This window comes from Engraulis encrasicolus, chromosome 21, assembly GCF_034702125.1.
Source record: "Engraulis encrasicolus isolate BLACKSEA-1 chromosome 21, IST_EnEncr_1.0, whole genome shotgun sequence".
In the NCBI taxonomy this organism is placed as follows: Eukaryota; Metazoa; Chordata; class Actinopteri; order Clupeiformes; family Engraulidae; genus Engraulis; species Engraulis encrasicolus.
Genome location: NC_085877.1, coordinates 13,178,621 through 13,205,570, shown reverse-complemented (window position 1 = coordinate 13,205,570; position 26,950 = coordinate 13,178,621). Strand labels below are relative to the sequence as shown.

Below are 26,950 nucleotides of genomic sequence, written 5' to 3'. Positions count from 1 at the left end.
AGAGTTCAACACCATCTAACAAGAGGATTGAAGTGGGTACACCTCTGGCCGTTTATAGGTGCAAGCAGATTCACATATGGGTTTTCAGAATTTCACCATGTGAGGCAAGTAGGCCAAACCAATCCAATTAAAACAAAAACACCACACAAGTAGCTCTTCTTTCTCAGGCTTTATTATGCATAAGCTGTAGATGGAAGACCAAAGGGATGGCGCACTCAAGGAAATACAGCAGCAGGTTGGTGACTGGACTGGCTGCAATCCCTCAGCACATATGGTAGTCACCATGAAGGACCTCTCAATCCAGAACACACACATAAGGGAGCGAATAATGGCATTCAGCATCATTCCAGAAACCAGCACCTGTGGAGAAGAAAAAAAAATGTCAAGACAGTTAAACAGGGGTGCTGTAGTGCACTGTGCCAACTAATCCATATCACATGCAGGCGGTCAGACATGGGGTCCCAGTTTTGAGTCCACATGGCCCAATACCACCACCCCCCCACTGCTCACCCCTCGACATACCCCTGTAATTTGTGTGTATGCAATTTTGATTGCCACCAAGGTTGTTTGGCTGCCGTCTTTGCCAGTTTCTGTAGGAAAAAGGAGAGCCATCGGTCCAGGACCATCCAAATCCCTGAAAACAGAACATGGTTTAAATCCAGACTCAAATGTCAAGTCCACATAATAAAGACTTCAGTAAATATCAGCTGTGGTGCAGTGCCGCTGAAAACATTGGCATCACAACGCTTCAACACACATGGGATACGTTTCCATAAGCTATAGCTAAACTCTCGCAACACTTGTAGAAAGTGTCCCAGTAAAGCATTGATGTGAAAATGGACAAGTAAAAACAAACCCTAACCATATTTCTGGTGGCACCGATCCAGACACCACTCCAACCTCCAGACAGCCACCCCACAAGGAAGTTCTCAACATAGTTATGGACTGATGCAAGATGGCCACCATGGGAGACACACTGCATCTGTGTCCCAAAAAATGAAAATATTGGTATTGATTCTGAACTCCATATTCAAGGTCTCACCGCACATCAATGCAAGCAAATTTACAAAAGAATATCCTACCTCTGCGTGCAACCATTCCTTGGGAATCCTGAAAAACCTGTAGCAACGGCTATTGTAGACAGTCCAACGATATGGACAATTGCCCCAAGGTGTCCCCAAAGACATTGAAGATTCAGCCATTTCCACTCCTGAGTCACTTCCATCAGCAATGCTGGGGTCAAAACGGGAGGTCTCTGGGAAATTGCCAGTCGGTGTTCCTTCCATATAAAACAAAAAAAACACCCAACATATTATCAAACAAAGACGAGCAAAGTTTTTCATGGCCCTCTATGATGAGCAAGACACCAATTTTATCCAGATTTTCCCAAAGCCATTTCTGGCCAAGCAGATTGCTATTTGCAGTCATTTCTTTTACCCACCTCACCAGATCATATGCTTATATTGTAAAATGTTCCAACTTTGCGTTTTAAACCAAGAAGACATGTTCCGACACTCATCGACTTCCGTTTTGTTTGCCACAGTAGCAATTTATACACCTCTGAAATACAGTACAAATACCGACAGGCTTACCCTCTGCAATATGTTCTTCCTCATCCAGTTCAACAGCATGTTCACTCACGGCACCTGGAAAGGCCAAATACAGTAAAGACAAGGAATCAAAATAAGCAGAAACACAACCTAGCGTAAAACCCAAGATGTACTTGCAATTACACAAGAATGTGAAAATAGAATGACTTGTGCAACGGTCTACCTGTAACTCCTGCTTGGCTGCTGTTGGGCTGGTTGTGGCTAGCTGAGGCTACAGTGGTGACTGGATGGTCTTCATATAGCGCACCTTAATAAATCAAGCAGACAAGTGAATACAAATTAAGTGTCGCATGCCTGTGGATTTTTTTTCTCTTCAGTTTGACGTGGATATATAAAAAAAAACTTCAGTGGTGACAGGTGCGTTTTAACCCCATAAATGGGACTTTTTTTTTAGAACTGAAGGTTTGATATGCGGGCTCAGACAGTTTAAGTGTTAGAGAGGCCAGATCCAAGGAGTTTACCAAAAATATCCACGTGTGTAAACAGCTTCTTAAAGACAAACAGCCTTTGCAGGTAGACATACAGCAGATGGGGAGAGGGTTTCTGAGAGAAACACTTGCCATTAGATTTAGAAGGTGCCACTGTGGTCTGGTCTGGATGATCTGGCGTCTTTTTGGCCACATCCACAACATCTTCATTTTCACCACGGAGTTAAAAATAATAATAAAAAAAACCACATTAGATGAAATGGAAAACCAAACACCTTAAAACCCCAGTTGATTCAATGGGTTGGCCCTTTTTAATAAGATCTAACAGGATAGTGAGAGAATCACTTGCCAGAAGTTTCAGATGGTGCCGTTGTGGTCTGGTCTGGTCGCTTTGATGTCTTTTTAGCATCTTCAGTTGCATCACAGAGTTTAAAAAAAAAAAAAAAAAAAAAATATATATTTGATCAATTGCACCTTAAAAACCAGTCAATTCAACAGGGTTGGGCCTTTTAAAATAACATTTCTGTAATGGACGCACAGCTAATCTTGGGGGGTACCATACCACAATAAGGCTACAGATCTTTACAGACAAACCAAACATTGACTTTAAATAGAATGGGACGGTCATGATCAATTCAAAATAGCAAGCACCAGATGTTGCTGGAGACCCCGGCAATTGAGGAGGACCTGCTACTTAGACAACGGTTCTAAAGGCTTTGGGCCTGCATTGGCTTAACCCAGTTGTTCAAGGCTTCAGCTGAAGCGCCAGGGCTACAACAACTTCAATTTAATCTTCATTGACAGAACTAAACATTGGGAACACTGTGGAAACGCAAATGAATAACAAACATCTGAAAATGTTTAGGTGTTCCAGAATTCCAGGCACTTACCATTAACAACAACTAGACTGAGCAGAATTACAGCAACAGCAGATGCACACTTTAGAGACCACATGGTGTTATAGCGACAATGAATTGTGCTACCAACAAACACATCAATCTCCCTTAATCTGGAGTCCCTTAAATAGTGTCCTTCAGCACTGTTACCTGCTGCTCGTTAACAATGCAGGTGAGACTCCTCAAGTTAAATGAGGCTGATGAGCTGGCACAGCTAACTAATTGCTAACTTACAGAGGGAAAAAGTGACTTTTAACTTTCAGAAAGTACTACAGTTAAGTACAGGGCATGTGGGGTTTAACCACATATGCAAATTCTTGAAAAACACAGGTCTAATGAGCAAGATTTAACATCTTTTCCTTGCTGTAGTCTGTTTATTTTTGTTTTGTTTGGGTTTTTTTTATTTATTTTTTTATTATTATTGACAGTTTCATTATTATGACTATCTTTTTGTTTCTGTTCACTTAGTTTGTTTTGAGTAGTGGGAGGTAGTTATTCCTGTTCACACTCCAGATCCAGAGGTGGCGGTAATGCACCAACAAAGCTGGTTTGCCATCCGCCATTAAACCACAAGAAGAAGAAGAAGAAGAAGAAGAAGAAGAAGAAGAAGAAGAAGAAGAAGAAGAAGAAGAAGAAGAAGAAGAAGCTGGTACAGCTTTTCCAGTGATCATGAGTTCAGGAGAGCTGCATCTAATCATTAATTATAATTTTGTAAATGTCTCTAAAGTTGAGTGTGCAACAAGGACTATTCCATCAACGGTGTTAACCCCAAATCCGAGTTCAAGTAGCTAAACTCTGCCATTTTTAGACAGAGGTCCATTCCATCAGTCTTGCTAACATGAATCTCAGCTGAGCTTCCCTGGTGATATATGCTCCAAATCAAACCTGCTAGCTCAGAAGTTTAAAACCAGGTTTAACTAAAAGCACTCAGAGAGGCAGACCTATGCCAAGGAAGCTGCTTGATAGAACATTTGACTATGTTAAGTCTTTCTGTCTTCATTTTGTGGAGTTAGAAACTGGAATGTTTTGCCCTGTCCCACAATTCAATTTGCGGTCACTAGGGGTGTCTAGATTTATAGGCCAGCAATGGTGAAGAATCTTTACAGTAAAAAGGTCCTGGTTCTGGTTCGTTATCCGGACAGACAGACAAACTGACAAACTGACAGATAAACCAACACGACCGAAAACACATCCTCCTTGGTGAAGGTAATAAATCAGTGTTACAAGGAATTTCAACTTGTAGGAAACGAAGTGACAACTGGACCGTTCCGCGTATTACTGCTAGCATTTCACTGGATCAAAACGAACCAGTCTCCCTTTTTAAATAGTCTGTGAGGTGATAATACCAATGAAAACTACAATTATTACCAATTTTTTTCATTGCACCTTTTTTTTAATTATTCTTTTGATCTCTTTGATTTTTATCACTTTTTAATGTATTTTGTCTTCCTATTTTTCTATTTAATTCTATTTATTGACTCAGAGGGCCTGCACGAGAGTTCCTATGTGCTTGGACTACTAGTTTATGCACAAATGGCAAATAAAGTACTTTGAACTTTTGAACTTTGATTGTGGGGTCAGTGATCTCTCTAAGGACTGAATTTTCAACTAGTGGGCTGCGGCCCAGTGGTTTCCTTTGTCAGCATGGATGGTGGTCCATGACTTGCTATGCAGCTTTACTACTACAAATATTTTCTTGAAAAGTTATCCTTGTTGCACCGATATAAGTGTTGCGCGTATTTGTACCTGGTGGGGTATGGCGTTTCCTCCATAGTGTACATGGGCATAGAGACTTTGAGTGCTGGATGTGTGGGGCACTTTTAAATCCTCTCCCATACGGTGCTCCCCAGGTCTAGGGAGACACCCCTGTCCAAGAGAACACACAAACACACAAACATTTTGGGCTGGATCCTTGACCTGGAAACCTAAATGCCTGGCCCGTTCTCCAGTCCCGAGCAACATTCCCAGACCTGCACACAACTTTCTCCGCTCACATGTTCCCGTAATTCTTGAACAGTGATGTTGCTTGGAAGGGGGAACGGCACAAAGCAGAATGAAAGGAATGGTTATTACTCGGGGGACGGGATTGATATTTGCAGGAAAGGGGAGGATAGGGGGAAATGGAGGTTTTAAGCTTCTCTTGTTTCCATCTCTATGTCTGTTTAGTGCTGCTCTGCAGATGCAATATGTTGCTTGCAGGGAAGCCGACATGGGGTGGTGGGTGTGGACAAAGGGGTCAGTAGCCTTGGGCCCAAGGGGGAGGGGGGGGCAGAATTGGGTGCTCAATTCATTGTATGTATTGGTTGGGTGGGGGGTGACTTCTGGGCTCTGCAAAAGCTGTCAGTGGCTCGGGTTGCTTGGCCTGACACATACAGTACTTTACTGTAGTATGAAGAGTTAACAAATGGGACACGTGAAGACTAGTGTCACAAAGTTAGTCATGTGAATGAGGAATGAGAAAATGTTGGCAAACGTATTAAGACTTAAAAACACTTTTGCCATTTAAAGACAAGAAGAAAACATGAACAAATGGAAATACAACAGAAAAACACTATCCTTAAAATATGTAGGTCCTGATAGATGAGCTGTTAATAAAAAAATGACAGGAAAATACAACTAGCCATGCACTGATTTGACCATAAATTATTGCAGTCAGTCCCATCTGGCTGTTCATAATTTCAGAAAGATTCAGTGCTCGTTGACCGCAGTTTTGATATATTGGTGTGTTTGGGGACATCATGTTATTCACACAGTCTTTATCGTTCACTGACTTCCATAGCCTATGAAGTTTGGCAATTGAAGTATTTACCCTTTCATGTCTGCTTCTGGTTTTACTTCTGTGTGGTTTATTAATTAATTAATTAATTTGTTTGAAAAGTGTACTCAGACATGATGTGTAGTGATGTTGTACTGTTCATACAGTACATACACATACATAACGCACACTACATACATACATACATACATACATACATACATACATACATACATACATACATACATACATACATACATACATACATACATACATACATACATACATACAAGTTCAAGTTCAAGTAATTTTATTTGTCACATACAAGGTATGACGATGGGGTCATCAGCTTTGCATCTTAAGAATTAAAGAAGTAAAGTAAAAAAGGAAATAAGAGGTGAGAAATAAGTTAAAGAAAAACAAAGAAAATGATTATTTAAAAAAAACTCTCTGTTCAGCAGTCGCACTGCCTGGGGGTAAAAACTTTTCCTCATTCTTTCTGTACTGGCCTGAATGGTTCTGAGTCGTCTGCAGGACTTAAGTAGGGTGAACATGTAAGAGTTGGGGTGTGAGACATCCTGCATAATTTTCCTAGCCCTGGCTCCCACCCTCTTAGTGTAAAGACCCATGAGTCCTCTGCAGAGCGCACCACTCTCTGTAGGTCAGTAACGTGCGGTCAACTTTATGGCTGGTGAGGCACTGACTTTTCCAATATCAGATTTTCAAATATATAATACAACAGCTACAGTATAAGTACATTTTTGTAAATTTACCAAATACGCCTACTGATAAGTTTCATATGTCATAGCTTTCTTAACATAAGGTAGGCCTACAAAATAAAACATGCTGCATTTCCGTAGAGAAAATGTTATTAGATCTCTCACTCTCTCACACACACACACACACACACACACACACACACACACACACACACACACACACACACACACACACACACACACACACACACACACACACAGGATTCAAACAGTGGTAGCAGCAATGTGGACAAACAGAAGCATCACGGCAGAGAGAGCTGGAGAGCAGAGCAGAGGAGAGGAGAGTAGTGGAGAGGAGAGGAGAGGAGAGGAGAGTAGTGGAGAGGAGAGGAGAGGAGGAGAGGGGAGAGGAGAGGAGAGGAGAGGAGAGGAGAGGAGATGGGAAAAGAGAGGAGAGGAGAGGAGAGGAGAGGAGAGGAGATGGGAAAAGAGAGGAGAGGAAAGGAAAGGAAAGGGAAGGAAAGGAAAGGAGAGGAGAGGAGAGGAGAGGAGGAGGGGAGAGTAGTGAAGAGTGTAGCTCCTTCACAGCCCACTGCTCTCACACACACAGGATTCAAACAGTGGTCTCACATAAACCACATCAGGGCGGATGCTCAATGAAAGACACACACACACACACAGGATTCAAAACATGGTGTCATATAGACCGCTGAGCACCACGGCGAACAAACTGGTGTGGTAGCTTTTGTGATAAGCACCGGATTCTCGTGCAAATGTAGGCCTACATCTACAAGGTGTGGCAGGAAGCGAATGTCAACAGAGATTACTACACAAGCTTCGATATGGTCACCAAATATTTTGGGACTGTCATTTATGTTATGCCTACACTTTGGAATTAGATCAGAGTCTTGTAGTTAGGCTACACGGGTATATTTGATTTACCTCAACGCCCTGTACTCAACTTTACAAACAGTTACAGGGCACATGAGAATCCTGTTCAGATCACAAAAGCTACCACCACACCAGACAGAATCACGGCGGATTCTTTATCTCCCCACGGGTCTCGCAAACACAGGCTTCACACACATAGGAAACACTGATCTTACCTTTAAGACCCCTAACTCGTACATCAGGTCCAGGCGCCGCTCTTTTCCTTCACTTTTGGCGTTGCGCATGCTAACGTTACTTTAGCCGGCGCTGTTCATCCAAAGCCACATCTATTCGAGACGCCCCAAACGTCCAAAGCAATTTGGCATTGAATATGAATATGAGTAGCCGCGAGGATTTGTTTCGTGAGGCTCCTTAGTCCTTAGTAAATTGTTAAGTCGTGAAATCCCATGCGAATGTTCTTCCACACATTCTCGCCGGTTGCAAAGAAGACACCGGGGAAACAAAAAATAGTTTCTGTTGTACCGCTCACTTTGAAATGATCGGGTAGTTGACCGGTCACCTGCAGCAAACCCTTCAGCTCTGTCGGTCCTCCATTCTTTATCACATATTTTCCCCTTGGAAATCCAACTTTGAGAATGGTCTTAGTTTCGTTATGAAATCCACTTGTAGCAGTCAAAGTGAGCAAGCTAGCCAACAACACCGACTGACTGTATTGTGAATTTCAGATTCGCTATGACGTAACTGGCCAGCAAGACTCAACGCCAGAAGGAGTCTGCGGCCAGGCTACTGCTGGCCTCACCACTGTATATTTCAGTGGGCGTTCAGAGTAAAGAAATGATAATCACACGTAGAAAATAGTAAAAAAAAAATATCAGGAAATGAGGGCACACCATACATACTTCTATTAAATGTATAAAAACGTTTAATACAATATTACCAGGTTGCATTCACAGAACGAGCAAAATGGCGCATGCGCTCAAGCCTGTTAACGAGGGATTGCGCAATCCGGGGGTGAGGCAAATTCAGAGTTGCCCCAAATTCAGCGTATTCGGAGGAATTTGACATGAAATGGGCAAATATTACGATTTTGGCCACAAATAGACTGATAACGAGTGAAACAGTTTAAACACTGCTTAAATGGTAGTTATGGTGCAGATGCTCGAAAACAATAGCTGTTATTGTAACTATTATTCACATTTACTGCATCTCATCATAATCATCTGGGGCTGGTGAGGCCGTGCCTCCCCTGCCGTATTGGAGTGCACGTGCCTCTCTGTAGGTCCTTCTGTTGTTGTTGTGTGCAGCTTCCAAACCAGGCCGTAAAACAGCCTGTTCACACACTTTCCACCGCTGATGAATAGAAGATGGTCAGGATGGGAGTGGAGACCTTAAACTTCCTCAGTAGGCGGAGAAAGTACAGCCGCTACCTGGATTTCGCTGTCAGGTGTTGAGTGTGTAGTGACAAGGAGAGGTCCTCAGTCAGGTGTACTCCCAGGTACTTGTAATATGAGACCCTCTCCACCGGCTCCCCACTGATGGTAAGTGGCGTGTATGCCCTGCTCTGCACCTTCCTGAAGTCCACAACCATTTCTTTCGTCTTGCTGACGTTCAGGGCCAGGTTGTTGGACTGGCACCACAGTGCAAGGTCATCCACCTCATTCAGGTAAGCTGTCTCGTTGTTTGAGATGAGACCCAGCACCACGGTGTCGTCAGCGAATTTTAAGATGGAATTTGAGCTGCTGGTGGTTGTACAGTCATGCGTGTAGATGTTATAGAGCAGTGGGCTCAAAGCACAACCCTGGGGCGAGCCAATGTTGAGGGTCAGCTAGCTTGAAGTGACACCTCCACCTATTCTGACCACTTGAGGGCGATCAGTGAGAAAGCTGAGCACCCAATTGCACAACTGTGTGTTGAGTCCCAGCCCCCTCATCTTGTCAGCCAGGCGCAGGGGGATTATGGTGTTGAATGCTGAACTGTAATCTATGAACAGCATTCTAACATAATCCCCCCTCCCCTCATCCAGGTGGGACAGTGTGGTATGTAGAAGGCTTGAGATGGCATCGTCCCTGCTTCTGTTTGCTCTATAGGCAAATTGGTGAGGATCAAAAGCACTGGGCAGGGTGTGACATATGTGTTTTTTCACAAGCCTCTCAAAGCACTTCATAACCGCTGATGTAAGGGCCACTGGGCGATAGTCATTCAGGCCTGCTGGCTTGCTGTTCTTGGGCACAGGAACTATAATTGAGTGTTTAAAACAAGATGGGCTAACGGCTTGGGCAAGTGACAAATTAAAGATCTCAGCATATACGGGGGCTAGTTGATCAGCACAAGATTTCAGAACCTATGCACATACGTACATACATACATACATGCATACAGACATACAGTACATAATACATACATACAGTACATACGTAATACAAACAAATACATTCTTGGAGACTGATAGGTACAGCTAAGTGGTGCATGATTGATGATACTAAATGGAATGACCTTGAACCCTTAAGTCGCATAGGGGCCATGACTTCTAGAAGGTGTTTACCTTTGCAGAACATCCTTTGCTGACCATCTGGCCAATAGAACCATATATTACTGAAGCCCCTTTAATTTATAGTATCTGTCCGCTCATAAACCCAGAGTGTCATAATTTATTGCCTTTGTGATTCAAGGTGTCCTACGCATGTTCGAGCCAATGTGATTTTATTGCCGTGTTGTGGCAAACTGGATAACGTGTGTGTGTGTGTGTGTGTGTGTGTGTGTGTGTGTGTGTGTGTGTGTGTGTGTGTGTGTGTGTGTGTGGGGCAGCGCTTCTGTGGAAGCAAATGGTGATGGTGTCCTTGCTTGTTCTACTTGACTACTGCTGTTTTTGTCTCACGACTTGTGGTTTTCAGCTCCTGTGTAATTTGCAAGCCATCTGTCCCCATGGGGTGACTCGAGTTTGTATGCGCACAAAACAATGCCAAAGACACCAACTTGAAACTACGAACAAATACCCAATGGGATGACTTAATTCCTGTTTTGCTGTTGGTGATGTTTTTTTTGTCCACTTTGTGTGGCACCACCTCTGTTTCTACGCACGCTAAGCCCATTCCATGTCAAGTCATACTGTGGCAACGGCGTGTTGGGTACAGCTGCTGGTTAGCGGAAGGGTGACTGTGCGCGGTGAAGTTGTTTGTTCCTGCCCTCACTCACAAACTCTGGGTTATAAAGTGTCCTCAAGGAATCCTTACAAGGCCCGGAGACCACTGCTGCGGTTTTGCTCTCCTAGAATTAGCTGTGCTTTTGCTTCCTCATTTCTGGCGCACGTTGGCTTCTTGAGAGAATAATTAAAGACTTGTGCCTTGAATATGAGTTTTGTCTATGAGTTCCTTTTCATTCTGCTCCAAGGGACTTTTTTGTTCAACGCTTAAAAAATACTTACGAAATCATAAAACATAAGGTTGGCAGGGATGCCTTGTGCTATTATTATATGATTTGGTAATTATCAGACCGTGCAAGAGATTGCACAATCCACTTTGTTGTTCAACCAGCTATTTTCCCTCATGTCAGTTTTTCTCCCGCCAAATCTCCACCCACAGTGTTTGAAACAATGCTGACGCCATTCTAGAATTCAAAAGCCAACTGTCATGTCCCACTCATTGTTTACATCCTGTTTTTTTTACAGTATGGCTTTTGTTGTTACTGTCTGCAACGGTTGGTTTCCCCTTTTTGAAATAAGTCAGGGTAGATTATATGCATTTAATGTTATGTTGCTTCTCTGCTGAGGTTAGGTGTCAGTGACTGTTGGCAGCATGCCAAACAAAGATTTTCCGGTAACACTTTAAAATAATGGATGCAAAAAAGCATTATAAAGACTTAATAAATAATTAACTATTTATGAACAAAACATTAACAAATGTTTGCAAATGAGTTGTAAACGTTATGTTAATATTTGTATTTATCAAACATTTACTTTTTTGGTAAATACTCTGTTAAAAGGTTTGTAAAATCTTGAACATATCATTTGTAAATATTTCATAAAGCATGAATATAAATTTAGTAAATAATAAAAACATTTGTTAAGGTTTAGTTATTATTAGTAAATTATTTGGTAAGTCTTTATAATGCTTTTTATGCATCCATTATTATTATAAAGTGTTACCGATTTTCCTTTTAACTGAATAACTAAAAATGAGCATTGTGTGCACTTTTAAATTACGCAGCAATATCTCACAGAAGTGGCTTTAAAGGGACACTGTGTGAGATTTTTAGTTGTTTATTTCTAGAATTCATGCTGCCCATTCACTAATGTTACCTTTTTCATGAATACTTCACTATGACTGGAAAAATTGCTCTTTTCATACATGAAAAGGGGGATCTTCTCCATTGTCCGCCATTTTGAATTTCCAAAAATAGCCATTTTTAGCTGCAAAAACTGTACTTGGACCACACTAGAAAATATCTGTTTATTACTTAGTAAACTTTCATGTAAAGATCAAATTTGGCAATAGGCAGCCCAGTTTCAACGAGCAGCATAGTTGCAGTACCTTTTTTGACCATTTCCTGCACAGTGTCCCTTTAAAGAATTGAAAATAGACTGCACGCCAACAGCACATTCCTCCGCTTCTAGGCAGTGTCAAACACTGAATGTCTCTCATTCACTCATTCACAAGCCCATTCACAGACCAGTTATGCATCCATGGGTAATACAACAAATCTTGTTTTGTTCATCGGCATGCAATGAACTGTGCTGAGCCGTGCAGTAAGCATAACAGTGCAGTGGGACTAACTCTTCAGCATGAAGCCCCTGGAAGACCATCCAAAGGGATTGGAGCCATATGCCAATCAACAAGAGCCAAACAGACATGTGTGCTGTATTTCAACTGGACTGACAGTCATCATGTCTTTAAAGCTAAAAATAGCAAGATGGAGAGAGTGAGCTCGATGGACGGCAGGAGAAAAGCGTTTGCCCATCACAGACGGACAAGTCATGCGAGCCCCAGTTTGTGATTACTGACATGGATCAGGGTTTTACAGAGCCTGAGCCAAAGCATGAAGTATTCCCTCTCTGTTGCACAAGAAGCAGCGCAAGAAAGAGAGGAGAAGCAAACATTGCTCTTGGACCGGACCGCTGTCTTGGACTGAAGATGGACGCATGTTGATGCCAGCCATCATTTTAATGAGAGACTTGCAGAGGGAAAAGGGGACTTTACAGAGGCGTCTGAGAAGCATCCATCTGGCCTGTGTGTGTGTGTGTGTGTGTGTGTGTGTGTGTGTGTGTGTGTGTGTGTGTGTGTGTGTGTGTGTGTGTGTGTGTGTGTGTGTGTGTGTGTGTGTGTGCGCGCGCGCGTGTGTGCATGTGCGTGTGCGTGTCCTTTGGTGCGCATGTCCTTGTCTTCACGGTCTCTGGCCTACTAAAGCCTCTCGTCTCCTGTTCCCACAATGTTCTCAATGCACTCCTTCGCTGGCCAAAGCTAAAGTTAAAAGTGTGCGTCCTATTTTGCGAAGGGTGAAAGCAATATGCTGTCACTCAACATGTCACTTCTGTCCGAAATATGTCTCCACCTCCTCCCTTTCTTGGTCTCTGTTTCTCTCCCTGTCCCCACCCATCTTCCTCTTTCTTTCTCTACCCCTCTCGCTATCTCTGTTTCTCTCTCTCTCTATCTTGCTATCTATCTATCTATCTATCTATCTATCTATCTATCTATCTATCTATCTATCTATCTATCTATCTATCTATCTATCTATCTATCTATCAGCATCTCTTGCTGTCTCTCTCTTTCTCACTCTCCCTAGTGGTCCATCACACTCTGTCTGTCTGTCTGTCGGTCTGTCTGTCTGTCTGTCTGTCTGTCTCTCTCTCTCTCTCTCTCTCTCTCTCTCTCCCTCATTCTCCTCCTTCCTTATCTGCCGTTCTCCTCTGTGGTTTTCGGGAAGGAAAAGGGTTTGAAGTTCATTACTCCACAGTTATGTGACACACAGCTGGCCAACAGCAATCCTCCTCAATTAGTTTGGTGTTTGTGTGTGTTCTTGTGCGTGTGTGCACATGCGTCCGTGCATGTGTGTGTGCGCGCGTTTGTTAGTTTTCTTCTCAAGCTCAGATGCATTCCTTGGATGTCTTCCGACTTCTTACGGGCCATGTGTAGAAAAGACCATCTGAAGAAAATCTGTGCTGCCTGAATTAAAAATCTGTTTTAATTCAAATCTGTTTCATTCGTCTCGAAAATTACTCCCACTCTCATTTCCCCCCATTGTTTTGAAGTGCAAAATTGGTCCTTCGCTTCAAAATCAGCTCGGGAGCTGTAGCCGTTAATGAGTCAATACGTTAGTAATTAATTCAGGCACACGATAATTGTTTATGGGTCTGAAAACACGGTTCTCGGAGTGGAAAATGACTTCAGTCCAAGCGCTAGGACTAGCAAGACATATGTACGCACAAAGACGAGCCCAGATGAACACTCCACACACACAGCATATCCAGTTTCTCTTGAGAGCAGGACATTAAATGGTCTTGGTTATTTGTTTAGAGAGAGGTGGTTTTTGCAGTGCTTACTTTGGCTTGGGCTTTGGCTTTTTGAAAGGGCCTGTCTGGATATTGTTTTTTATGCATCTCAGGTGTGGTGGCTGTCTAAACTCCAAAACAACCCCCCTCACCTACACACACACACACACACACACACACACACACACACACACACACACACACACACACACACACACACACATACACACACACACACACACACACACACACACACACACACACACACACACACACACACACACATACACATACACATACACACACACATACACACACACATACACATACACATACACACACACACACATACACACACACACACACCATGTCGGCCGTCTTCCCAACTTCTTGTCTCTCCCGCCCTCACTGTTTCCAGTCATGCTTTACTTTATTCCTGCATCGTGTCTTTAACAAGAAGTTGCTCGTTGCCTCATACTACAGGCATGCGGATGGCGAAATGGTGAAGATGGATCACATTTTGAATTTCCTCTGGTGTGGTAGCACTCGGCTATGTAGCATAGGTAAAGGAGCTAGTCTCTTTGCCATTTCAAAACCAGACATTTTTTTCTTGAAGTTTCCAGAGATGAATATGCCATCTCTCATACACTATTTCCACTGTTTCGGCTATGAGCGTAAAATTATCCGCATAAAAATATCTGGGCTTCCTGTAAACTTTAAAATGAAGCCATTAAAAATTAGGGGGGACTTCATTCCAGAGGTCCTGTGAAGGAGGGGGGGAGTGCCTGAGGAGAGGAGAGGAGAAGAGAAAAGAGGCAAGGAGAGGAGAAGAGACTAGGGCAGAGGAGAGGAGAGGAATGGGGAAGAGAGGAGAGGAGAAGTGGGGTAGAGAAGTGGAGAGAGCTGGGCCAGCATTTCATGAGTGCTACCTTCACAACTTGCGTTACGTAAACTCCCAGTGACGGGCAACAAGTTTCCCCAGATGGTACTGGCTCCACTCGAGCGTCACCAGACATCGGGTCAGTGATTGCTTCTTGTTGCCAGTGTGTGAGATGTCGGGGGTCCCTGGCAAGGGATCCTTGAGGGAGATTATTGCAATTCCATGCATGGATGTGCCTCAGCAGGTTCAAGTGGATCTCTTACAGTTATCTACAGTAGTACAATTAGATTTGTTATATTGACTTGAGTAGCTATTTAAAATGCAATTCTAATGGCACCAATTGTATTTTGTTTTGCTATTTTTTGAGGGGGTTCCTACTAGAGATGCACCGGATCCTGATTTTTAGGATCCTGCCGGATACCGGATCCACTGCTTAAGATCCTGCCGGATCCGGAACCGGATACCGGATCCTACGAAAGGGTTGAAACACATAGCCTACTCAGACATGTGGGCCCTTATTATCACGTTGGCTCAAACTATTTTGACTGAAAAGCCTCGGCTACCGGATCCTGGATCCTGGAACCGGATCCGGATCCTGTGAAAAACCCTATTATCCTGCCGGATCCGGAACCGGATCTTGGATCCGGTGCATCTCTAGTTCCTACAAAACATTCTGATCAATTGGGGGGGTCCCTTACCCAAAAAGTTTGAAAACCCCTGTGCTATGGAGTGTTAACTCAGGAGGGGTTTGGTGTGTGTGTGTGTGTGTGTGTGTGTGGGGGGGGGGGGGGGTGCAGGGGGTGCGAGCGGAGGCCAGGCCCCCGTGTTTGATGTGGGGGCAGTGGGGTTATTTTCATGCCAGGGTGCTTTACGGGCGGTTAAGTACACCTGGCTGACCCGGCCCACTTGTTTAGGTGGGGCCATGAGTGTGCTTTGGCACAGAGAGGCAGTTTTCCCTGTTGAAAAAAGGGGATGTTTTAAGAGAGAGAGAGAGAGAGAGAGAGAGAGAGAGAGAGAGAGAGAGAGAGAGATGAAACCTCACACCTAGAAGATGCGAGAACTGAGCAAGCTTCAAACATTACTAATTAGGATTGTAGGAATGAACTCGAAGTACTGAACATCTCTCTCTCTCTCTCTCTCTCTCTCTCTCTCTCTCTCTCTCTCTCTCTCTCTCTCTCTCTCTCTCTCTCTCTTTCTCTCTCTACCTCTCAAATCAATCAAATCAAATCAAATCAAACAAAGCTTTATTAGCATGAATGATGCAATCATTCTCTCTCTCTCTCTCTCTCTCTCTCTCTCTCCCATCTCTCTCTCTCTCCCATCTCTCTCTCTCTCTCTCTCTCTCTCTCTCTCTCTCTCTCTCCCATCTCTCTCTCTCTCTCTCTCTCTCTCTCATGGCATTTTGCCATTTATCCTTCATGCAGTGCTCTTGTTTCTTCTTGTCAGAATGTCTTGCTGGTTTGGAGATCATTATTATTATATAAGCATTGGCAAGAGGGCATTAAACCCAAACACTCTTTTCACTCAGGAGAATGCTTGAATGGCATTTCATGGAATAACACTGTCCATACGACTTCTATATAACACTTGTCATGACAAGGTGTGTTTATTTCTGTAGCACACTTGAAACAACACGTGTCTTACGCAATGTCCTCACCAACTGATCTGTGTAATACTAAGTCAGTTGACTGGTTGTTCTCACTGCCATGTCAGGGGGCACACACAGGAAAGCCGACAAGGGGGGACAATATACAGGCCACCTCTCCCAGGCACAGGCTCAGGTTGTCTCGGAATTGGCTCTTCTATATTGGATGTATTGGGTTGGGGGGCCTGTTCACATGTCTTTGCCCTGGGTCTGGTCACAGCTGCCTGTGGGCCTGTGCACACAGCCAATAATAGAGATCTGTTCCTGTACCATTGCGTAATACTATATAATATGATGCTTTGTAGCATAGAAATAGCATAGGAATATATCACATTTAATACTAACAACATGATTGAAAGCATGGCAATAGACGAAGGTTTTTGTTAGAATATGTCACTATTTTTTGACACGTGACAAGCCAGAAGGAAACAGGCTGCAAGTAGGGCCGGATGAATTTCTGAATGAATTAATGTCCTTGAGTTTATCATAGATTCTGATTATCATAGAGATTCTAAGCTCTACAGTGATACCCTACATAATGTCCTTTTGAATGTGTTCAGTTCTTAGAAAACAGAGAAATCTGCTCTGAAATGTACTATCGCCCATAGAAATGTTATCCTTTTAAAATATGAAATGATAGCTTTTACATAAACCAACACTGTTTTCTGAAGCATTGAGTAACTCCTTCAATATTTCAACTTGCACATCCTTCAAAAAAAAGAAAATCACAAAAAAAATGAAAATATAACTGTTATGTTCTCTGTTTCACTCTCAGAGATTCTGGCGTGATTTGTTTCTTGTGTAGGGTGAACATATACGTGGTATCTGCAGTCTTCATGTCATTCGTGTTATTTACATCATCATAAAATGATCTTTTATGAGGCTTCTCAACGATTACACGGATGATGTACTGTATCATTGATGCCTGCGTCATCGCACACTTGAATACAGTACGTGTCTTTCTGTGTTTTTCCCTCATTCCTTCTGTACTGCTGCGTGTCCGTCCGGTACCTACAGCACAAGCCTATCCTGCCCACTCGAACTCCATTACATACCTCCCATTACATTATGTAATAAACAAGGCTTTTCCATTTGAAGAGCTCTTTTCCAAAATGCTATATCCACCATTTTTGACTTTTTGCATTTTAATATTGGAATTGACTGTTAAGAGGTCCTATCATCTATGTGTGAATTCTTGCCATTCAAATGTTTTGAGAACATACTGTAAAACCTCTATAAAACTGCATTTTGCAATGCATTTCAATGGAATGCCCAATACAAAAATGTCAATTTCCCAACATTCTATAAAATGGATATATCTCATTTTGGAAAAGAGCTCTTCATTTGTAAACGAACCCTGGCTGCGTGACCCTGGCTGCGCGACCCCGGCTGCGCACTGTTCAAACCTCTGATTGTTGGAAACCGCTGTCAGTCAAAAAATTAGCTCATGTGGTTGGCTGCCAGTATCTTGCCCCTCCTCACAACACAATGTTTATTAAAAAAAAAACAACGGTTACGTATCGGCTCATTCACACTGCGAGCACGGCGTAGTTGAAACGTGTCCGAATGCATCCGTGCTCAGTTCGAAATGGTTCGAAAACATGAAAACAGATTATTCCGTTCAAACCAAAGCGCGGTGTCAGCTGTCCTGACATCACATCACACCCATGACATTGATATCTGTGTCATCATACTAAGTTCTTGTTTCTGAGTTTCTTCTACATCCATTCCAGCTGGTCCATCACCTCAAGATATTAACGTCTTCTATCATTGATACCTGTGTCACCACACTAATTGCAGTTTGTTTCTGTGTTTTTCAAGATATTAACATTATTTAGATCTACAGTATATCATACTTATATCATTGATGCCCATGTGACACTAAATACAGAATGTGTGTTTCTGTGTTTTTCAAGATATTAACATTGTGTTGATCTGCATCGTATATCATCGATATACCTGTGAGACCACACTAAATGCACTATATGTGTCTTTCTGTGTTCATCAAGACATTACCGTATATCGTTGTTACCTGTGTGACCACACTTAATGCACTATATGTGTGTTTCTATATTTATCAAGACATTACCGTATATCATTGTTACCTGTGTGACTTCACACTAAATGCAGCGTGTGTGTGTGCTTCTGTGTTTTTTTCCTCCGTCCTGTCTGCTGCAGCATGTCCGTCTGGTACCTACAAGCCAGAGGCGACTCCAGGAGGCCTGACGAGCTGCCTGGCCTGCCCAGACAAACACCACACGTCCCAGCCAGCCAGCACCGCCCTCAGCGACTGCGTGTGCCAGGAAGGATACAAGGCATCTGGCAAGACCTGTGAAGGTGGGTACTGTACCGTACACTCAGGAGAGCTGACACAAACGGGGGGGTACAAAGGGGTCAGTTGTCTTGGGAGAGAGGTGGAAAATAATTTGGTTCCCCATTACAATGTAAGTGGGTTGGGGGGGGGTCAGATTGATTTGTCCACGGCCCAGTCAAAGCTTTCAACGGCCCTGGGCACACTGACTGTAACTTGCACAGACATATTCACACATACACATGCACATTTTTCTCCGCAAGTAACCTTGATCAGTTTTTTATTATTAGTCAGGCTTGTAGTCGTTGAAGAGGTTTAGCCTTGTGATTGAGGTCTTAATAGTTTTGTCGAAATAGGTCTGCAAGTATTTTGTACGAATGGTGTTTATTCATTGGCAAGGCATTTATGGTTATTAAAGCTTTTATTTGTGCAGCCTCCAGTCCCACTGTGCATTCCAGAGTGGGATATTTGTTAGAGCATGAAGGTGATACCGTGTAGACAGCGCAATTGTCAATCATGTAGACCAGTGGTTTTCAAATAAAAAAAAAAAACCTCCCCCTGACCTCATCATAAGCCTGCCACAGCCCCCCCTTTGTATTAAAAAATGACACATGACTATTACCCCCCCATTTGCAACTAAGTCCCACCCCTCTCAGCTGTCTCCTTCTCAACGCCCCCCAAACACTCCCTAACGCTTCCTGGGGGCCTGTGGAGCCCCTGTTGAGAACCACTAATGTAGACAATAATGTAGAATCTACTGTACAGTACATATCAGAGAAGTTATATCTTTCCTTTTGTCTGTTTCTGTTGTACAGTTTGCAACATTGGGGAAACTTTGTGACTAAAATGTATTCGACTGTGGTGGCTCTTCCAAAGAGAACCACTTTGGAGGAAAAAACCCATGCACGCACGCACGCACGCAGACACACACACACAGACACACACACACACACACACACACACACACACACACACACACACACACACACACACACACACACACACACACACACACACACACACACACCATATCCAGTATCCAAACACGCTCGCCTGAGTGTCCAGTTGTTTATGTTTCTTCAGTTATATTTTCACTCACAGTTTAAAGCGAAAATCACAACGCATTACTGTGATTCTTTAGTTCACGGTAGTGGTGGTTGTCTCAGGGAACGAAAACTGTGGAGCTGAACACGCCGGTCATGCCGTTGGAAAAGCGTGAATGATCGAGCACTGGGAGTTTGATCTGTAAGAACTGGCTCCAGGACTTAGGTCTTTATTTCTCCCCATGCTTATAGTTTGTCAGAGTAATTTATGGGCCACATGAGATGTCCTCGGGCTTCTCCCCGGGCTGATAAATTATATTTGGCTTCACCATCACACATTGTCCTTGTTCTGACCGACAATGTGTTTTCTCCTTCCTCATTCTTCTCTCGTTTTCTCTCCCCCCTTCCCTCCTTTTTTCTTCTCCTCTTCCTCTCCTCTTTCCCCTCCTTCTTTTCCCCTCTTTTCCTACTCTCCTCCGCAATCCACAACTTTGTCATCTCGCTCTTGCTTCCTCCCCGTTTTCTCTTCCCTTCCTCTCCTCTTTCCGCCTCCTTTCCCCTTTTTTCATCCTCTTTTCCTCTCCTCCTCAATCCAAACTCTTCCTCCTTTCTTCTCTGATTCTATCCCCTTCCTCCTTGTTCTATCCCTCTCCCCTGCTCTCCGCTCCCCTTCCTCTCACCCATCCACCACCCCCACCCTTCTCCTCCTTTTCTCTTCCTCTTTGTTTCCCTCTCCTCTTCCTCATCTCTTCAACCCACACCCTTTCCCCTCTCATTCTCCCTTCTCCCTCTTTTCTCTCCCCTTCCTCTCCTCACCCCACTATATTCTGCTCGCTTTCTCTCCCTCTCCTCCGCACCTATCCTACCTTCTCTTCCGCCATTGCTTTTTCTCCTCACCCACTTTTCCCTCCATTTCTCTCTCTCCTTTTCTCCACTTTCTCTCTCCGCTCCCTAGTGGTCCACTGTCCGGAGCTGTCTCCTCCAGAGAACGGCTTCTTCATCCAGGGCCAGTGCAACAACCAGTTCAACGCGGCGTGTGGCGTGCGCTGCAAGGCTGGCTACGAGCTGCAGGGCAGCAGCATCCGCCTGTGCCAGCCCGACGGCACCTGGTCTGGAGTCGACGGCAGCTGCAAGGGTGAGTAGTGTACTACGCAGGGCACAGAGTATGCACTACATGCCCAGCGAAGTGTGGTCTTTTGCAGTGATTCTCAACTGGTGGGTCGGGACCCAAAAGTGGGTCGTGGAGGGTTCCTGGGTGGGTCGCGGAGCTGTGATGCAATGCACTAAAAATGACTATGATGTTGAAGACATGGTTAATAGGCCTTTTCCTCTCCACTACTTCATAAGACACATTGTATATCAGTATACAATGCAAATAATAATGCATATTATGAAATGCATGATAATATTTTTATTATTAATGGAAGAATCTGACGGTGCGACACGCAGTTTGGGTCACAACGTATTGACCACGGCAAATTGTGGGTCACAAGACTATTCCAGTTGAGAACCACTGGTCTTTTGGATGGCACCCGGTTGTAGCATGCTCATCTCCATCCACCTTGCCAGCCAGACGGGACCTGGTCCCGAGTGGATGCCAACTGCAAGGGTGAGTTCTAATACTCAGACAGAGGGCGTCGAGGGTGCAGCGCACACTTTGCCCAATTTGGGAGGTCATTTGGAATGGCACCTGGTCTATAGTAGGGGCACATTCATAGTGTGTGAGCATAAATGACACATCCAGTACACATGCCCAGGTGGTATGGTGTGGGTGCTAGTTGCAGTGGTCAGTGCTAGGCAGACAGAGAGGGCACGGAGTACATGGAATGAATGGAATAGAGCAGTGGTTCCCAACCTTTTTCTTCAGGGACCCATATTTTTTCCATTGTAAGCTTTGGGGACCCAGCTCCTACATGAGAGGGAGTCACGTGATACGCTCTGTTTCCTGCGAAAACTCATTTTAGTTATCATTTTATTCCTCAATTGGTCTTTGTTCAAAAAAAGAATAAAATTTTAATGTAGCACTTAAATTTTGGAGCTTCTATGCATTTGTCATTTATTCAAAATGGGCTGTATATGGTATTAAAATTAAACCCCTTAAAATCAAGAGGGCTTCGCGACCCCCCGTGGATCTTTGGTGACCCATAGGTTGGGTCCCGACCCATAGGTTGGGAACCACTGGAATAGAGCATACATGCCCAGCCAGTGATGTCATCATCATCTTCGTCCGCCCATGCCAGCCAGACAGCATGTGGTCCAGAGAGGACAATACAGCTGCAAGGGTGAGTACTACGTAGACAGATGGCGCATGGAGAACATACGTAGAGGGTACAGAGCAGAGCACAGTTGGCCAACTGAAGAAGTCCTTTGGAATGGAATCTGAATTATATAGTATAATCTTCTAGTGTATGATCTTCATACACTGTAAAACATTGCAAGCCATTTAAATGTAAAAAGGTAAGTTGCGCTGATGCAAGTTAACTCAACTCGACGCTTAACTGAATTTAAGGCTTTCTCAAGTTGAGTTAACTTGCAAACTTAAGGCAGCAGGGACAGCTTACTTTTTTACGTTTATCTGGCTGCAATGTTTCACAGTGTAAGCAGAGGCCGTAAATGGCACTCAGCATGCATGCCCAGCTGACATGGTGTTTTTGGAGTGGTACCTGGTTGTAGCATGTCACATCTTGTGGCACTCCAAGTAAAGTGTAGTGTGGAGGACAACTTCAAGGGTGAATGAACAGCGGGGGGAAAAAGGCTACAGAGCGTAGACGTCTAGCCGGTGACGTCTTTTGGATGTCACTCAAGTCGGTTGTAGCAAGCCCATCCTCAGCTGCCAGTGTCAGCCAGACAACACCTGGTCAGAAGTGGACGCCAGGATGAGTACTGCACACAGAGGGCACAGAAGGCATGCCAACTCTTTTGGAATGGCAACCGGATTATAGCGGGGTCATCCTTCCAGGGTGTATCCAAGTGTGTAAACACTGCAGTGGGCATAAATGACACCGAGTATGCAGTGCATGCCCAGCTGGTACGGTGTTGGTACCAGCTGCAAACTGCACCGAGAGGGCACGGAGGGTAAAAGAGGTTATGGAGGCCACAGCAGAGGAGTACAGAGCACAGCTGGTAATGGCACCTGCTTGAAGTGTTGGCATCAATAAGGGTGAATAAGCACAGAGGGCACAGATGGGGTGCAGATTGCATATGCCCAACTGCTGACATTAAATCACGTCATTAAGTTACATTACATCACCCTTTGCTGACGGTTTTTTATTCAAAGCGACGTACAGTTATTACAGGGTATTGGTTACATTCCCTTGTAGCAGTGTGGGGTTTGAGTGCCTGGCTTAAGGGTACTTCAGCCATGGAGAGAGGTAGGGAGTGGTACGGTAAGGGTGGAATTCATACCAGCAACCCTAACATGACTGCCCCCACTGACATCTGTTGGAGTGGTACCTGTCCTGGTTGTAGAATGCATATAGAAAGTGAAAGCCCATTGGGGAACTCCAACTCCCATTGTCATTGTCATTGTGACACAGCACTCCACAGCACACAAGTGAACACTGCACACTGCCTCACCCGTGCAAGGGGGCAGACCTCAGTGGTGCCCCATGGGGAGCAGTGCGGTGGGACGGTACCATGCTCAGGGTACCTCAGTCATGGAGGAGGATGGGGGAGAGCACTGGTTAATTATTCCCCCCACCAACCTGGCGGGCGGGAGTCGAACCGGCAACCTCTGGGATGCAAGTCTGACGCCCTAACTGCTCACCCATGACTGCCCATACATATTTTCAATGGGTGCTGTATGTGTGCAAGTGAATTGAGAGAAAGGCACAGAGTGCACAAGCCCATCTAGTGAGGGATGTTTTGGATGGCAACAACAGCTCTTGCAGAAGTGCCAACTTCATCGGATGTGCCTGTGGTTCTTGGGATCGTCAGGTCTTGTCTTGTTCGCCTCTTTACTGTTCTTTCTTTGTTTCTTTCTTCTTTTTTCACTTTTTTCTTTGCTTTTCCCTTTGTTCTTTGTTCTCCAAATTCAGTTGATGTTTTTCTTAACGCAAACATCTTGGCCTTTTATAGAAGCTTCATTCATTCATTTACTGCATGGCTGGAAGCGTGTCAGACAGAAAGCCCCATGCAAGCAAGGAACACGAAGAAGCAAGCATGCCCCCCATCCCAACCCCCCCTCACCCCTTTTTGGCAGACATGTTTTCAGTGCCATTAAAAGAATGTTAACGTGCTAACATTCAGCCATCCATCAGCCTCGCGGTCCAGAGCTTAGCCGGCGGGATGCTCGTAAATGTATCCCTGCGTATCAAACATGGCTGCCGCGGATTGATTTCATGTGTTGTGTGCAAAAGAGAGCTGGCAGAATATGGGGAAAACTGGCAGCGAAATAAGTGCCAGCTTATATGGAAACATGCAAATATGGCTGTCTGTCTTTCTTTCTTTCTGTCTGTCTGTCTGTCTCTCTTTCCCTCTCTTTCGCACCTTGCACACCTTTCCTGTCATCTGCTTCACTCTTCTCTCTCTATTACCTCACTCACACAAACACACACACACAGGCACAAATAGTCTACCATACAACCCTGTGCACACACAAGGTGTACCAAAGTGATTCCCAAACTGGGGGTTGGGACCCCTGGGGGTGGGGGTGGGGGGATGTTGTCACAGAGGTTTTGCAGGGGGGTCACGGAGAGAAGGTCACTGTTTGAATAAATATCTTTGCACTGAGGAAGGTCTGGTGACCGAAAACGTTTTGCACTTTTGGGTAGCACCTTGATCACTTGTACATATGTAAAGCAATAAATCAACTATTGCATCGGCTCCTGGTGTGCGAGTTCTACTCTTTGCTTCTGTGAATAAATCTAAGGGGAAATTAAGGGACAAGAAATGTTTGGAAATAATGTTTGTAAATGTAATGGTGGTGGGTTGTGGAAATAATCTTGGGTCCAAAAGTCTTGGGTCTAATAGTAGGTCCCAGCTGAAAAAGCTTGGTAAGGAAGCACCGGTGTACCAAATGATAGAACAGGGACCTCCAAAAGGGTTGAGACCTCGATGTGGTGAAAGCAAAGACTCCTAAGTGCTCTATGTGAAGCCGTCTTCCAGGCTGACAGTACCATACACACTTACTGTACGGATCTGCACACACACACACACACACACACACACACACACACACACACACACACACACACACACACACACACACACACACACACACACACACACACACACACACACACACACACACACACACACACACAAATACAAGTATGTGTGTGTACCATATGCCATGTGCATGGAACTTCTGCAAAAAACGCCCATAAGAATTGGGAACGTCACCATGCACCACCAAGTAATATGATGAAAGCAAAGTCTCCCCCTAAGGGCCCGTGACCTCTCTGTGGTGAAAGCCAAGGCTCCTAAGTGCTCTCTCCGTGTGTGTGAGACTGTGTCCTCCAGGGCTGAAGTCAGTACCCAGCAAGGCCAGGCTCTGCCCCGTGTCGGATCAACACTATTCTGGGTGCCCCATTTGGAAACTAATTACAGGTCCCTCGGGGACCCGTCTCGGCCACAGCCGACTCGGCACTCTGCCTTTTCACCCACTTCCTTCTCTTGCTTTTCTTTTTTTTCTTTTTTCTTTTTTTTCAAGAGAACCTCTACCACTTGCTCAGTCGCTCACTCACTCGCTAGCTCGATTGCTGCTACGTCCCTCTCTGGGCGGTTCTGCTGTGTCCTTGCATCTGTGGGGGAGAGCTGTTGCTAGTAGCCTACACTGAGAGCCATAGACATACGTATGAACCTGTTAGCTGGGCAGCCATTACCTTACAGTGGGCAGGGAGGGCACTGGCTCTAGATCTATGAGTGAGGGTTGAAACCACCAGGCTCTTCTGGGAGCATTGCGCATTACATCACTACTACTTAGCTGATACTTTTATCCAAAGTTTATCCACAGTTATTTACTGGATATTAGTTACATTCCCTGGAGCAGTTCGTGGTCAGGTGCCTTGCTCAAGGACACTTCAGCCATGGATTGAGTCAGGCAGTGGATGGATGGGATTGGAACCTGCAACCCTCTGGGCTAAAGCTCATCTCCTCTACCACTAGGTCATGGCTGCCCAATGTGCAGTAAATGCATGTGACCCTGCAGTAGGCCATACCCATGCCTTGGGGCAGCCGTACTACAGCCATAGCTCCAGCCCTACTGTCGGCTACTAAGATGAAGGCAAGGCACTAGGCCAATGATCTCTAGATGCAGATCAGCTCTTTTGATGTCTAAATGTATGCATATTTGCTGAACATGTCAATGGTTAAGGGGGTTCTTTGTAATTGACAAATGTGCCTTCATGTCGACTTTGACCTCGTCTTTAAATGTTTCGTGGTGTTTTTGTGCCCTTACAGAGGATAAGACAGTAAAGATTATCACAGGACGCGAAGGAAAAAAGATGCTGTAAGCCTGAGATATGACCCTGGTTGGCCCATTTGTGGTTAGTTGTCTTCTCAAACTATGGGCTGGGGCCCACTGGTGGGCCACGAAGGTATTGGCCCTGAAGTCATTTTCTAAAAATCTAAATAATTTGTTGCAGTTGACTAATTGAGTTTTATTGTTGATAGGGTCAGAGGTGGGCCCCAAACAGATGTATGTGAAAACTTCAAGTGGGCCACAAGTTGGAAAAGGTTGGGAACACGTGGCGTAGCGTGCTGCACCACAGTACACCCCTGATGCTATTTTAACCACTATGTGTGTGTCTGTGTGTGTGTGTGTGTGTGTGTGTGTGTGTGTGTGTGTGTGTGTGTGTGTGTGTGTGTGTGTGTGTGTGTGTGTGTGTGTGTCTCTACATATGTGTCTGTCTGTGTATATTCCAGTGCGCTCGTGCCCCAAGCTCTCGGCGCCCCCCCACGGCCAGGTGAACTGCAGCGAGGGCGGCATCCCCCACCGGCTGAAGTGCGAGGTGCGCTGTGCCAAGGGCTACCGGCTGGCCGGCGGCAGCGCCAAGCTCACCTGCCAGAGCAACTACCAGTGGAACGGACCCCTGCCTCGGTGTGTGGGTAAGCCTGCTGCTACCTCTCAAACAGAATATACACTAGCATGGCCCTACCGTGGCTCTAACGGTATGGGCACTCGTCTACTATGCGGACGACCCGTGTTCGATTTCCGGCCCGGATCCTTTGCCGGCCCCTCCCCATCTCTCTCTCTCCCCAACAGCCTACTATTCATTGATTTGCGCGTGGTGGACGGCAAGCTTTGCTGATAGCCTAGGCTATATTTTTAAGGGCATCTCTTCCTCGT

The 26,950-nt window shown here is 44.7% G+C and overlaps 2 protein-coding genes across 5 annotated transcripts in view; one reads left to right on the top strand and one right to left on the bottom strand.

Moving 5' to 3' along the window:
* The window catches only part of svep1 (sushi, von Willebrand factor type A, EGF and pentraxin domain containing 1), a 222,438-nt gene that overhangs the window by 76,664 nt on the left and 118,824 nt on the right, over positions 1-26,950 (top strand). For all 4 annotated transcript variants that reach the window (XM_063186230.1, XM_063186229.1, XM_063186228.1 and 1 more), the window contains exons 4-6: positions 18,484-18,642; positions 20,615-20,794; positions 26,527-26,709. In XM_063186230.1, the coding sequence (XP_063042300.1) occupies positions 18,484-18,642; positions 20,615-20,794; positions 26,527-26,709 (522 nt within the window). The remainder of the gene's footprint in view (positions 1-18,483; positions 18,643-20,614; positions 20,795-26,526; positions 26,710-26,950) is intronic.
* Positions 155-3,047, bottom strand: LOC134436896 (lactose-binding lectin l-2-like). The gene is made up of 9 exons (XM_063186224.1): positions 2,929-3,047; positions 2,388-2,447; positions 2,171-2,242; positions 1,774-1,857; positions 1,593-1,646; positions 1,083-1,279; positions 863-982; positions 523-634; positions 155-360 (listed from the first exon to the last, which is right to left on the bottom strand). The coding sequence occupies exons 1-9, from the start codon at positions 2,990-2,992 to the stop codon at positions 296-298; spliced, it is 828 nt and encodes a 275-aa protein (XP_063042294.1). The 5' UTR covers positions 2,993-3,047; the 3' UTR covers positions 155-295.

What these genes read in the sequence shown, in the direction of transcription:
- LOC134436896 (XM_063186224.1), bottom strand. Translation starts at nt 2,992, where the DNA reads ATGTGGTCTCTAAAGTGTGCATCTGCTGTTGCTGTAATTCTGCTCAGT. An exon ending in GGCACCATCTGAAACTTCTG is followed by an intron (nt 2,243 to 2,387) that starts GCAAGTGATTCT and finishes GTGAAAATGAAG; the next exon opens with ATGTTGTGGATGTGGCCAAA. An exon ending in CAGCCAAGCAGGAGTTACAG is followed by an intron (nt 1,647 to 1,773) that starts GTAGACCGTTGC and finishes TGGCCTTTCCAG; the next exon opens with GTGCCGTGAGTGAACATGCT.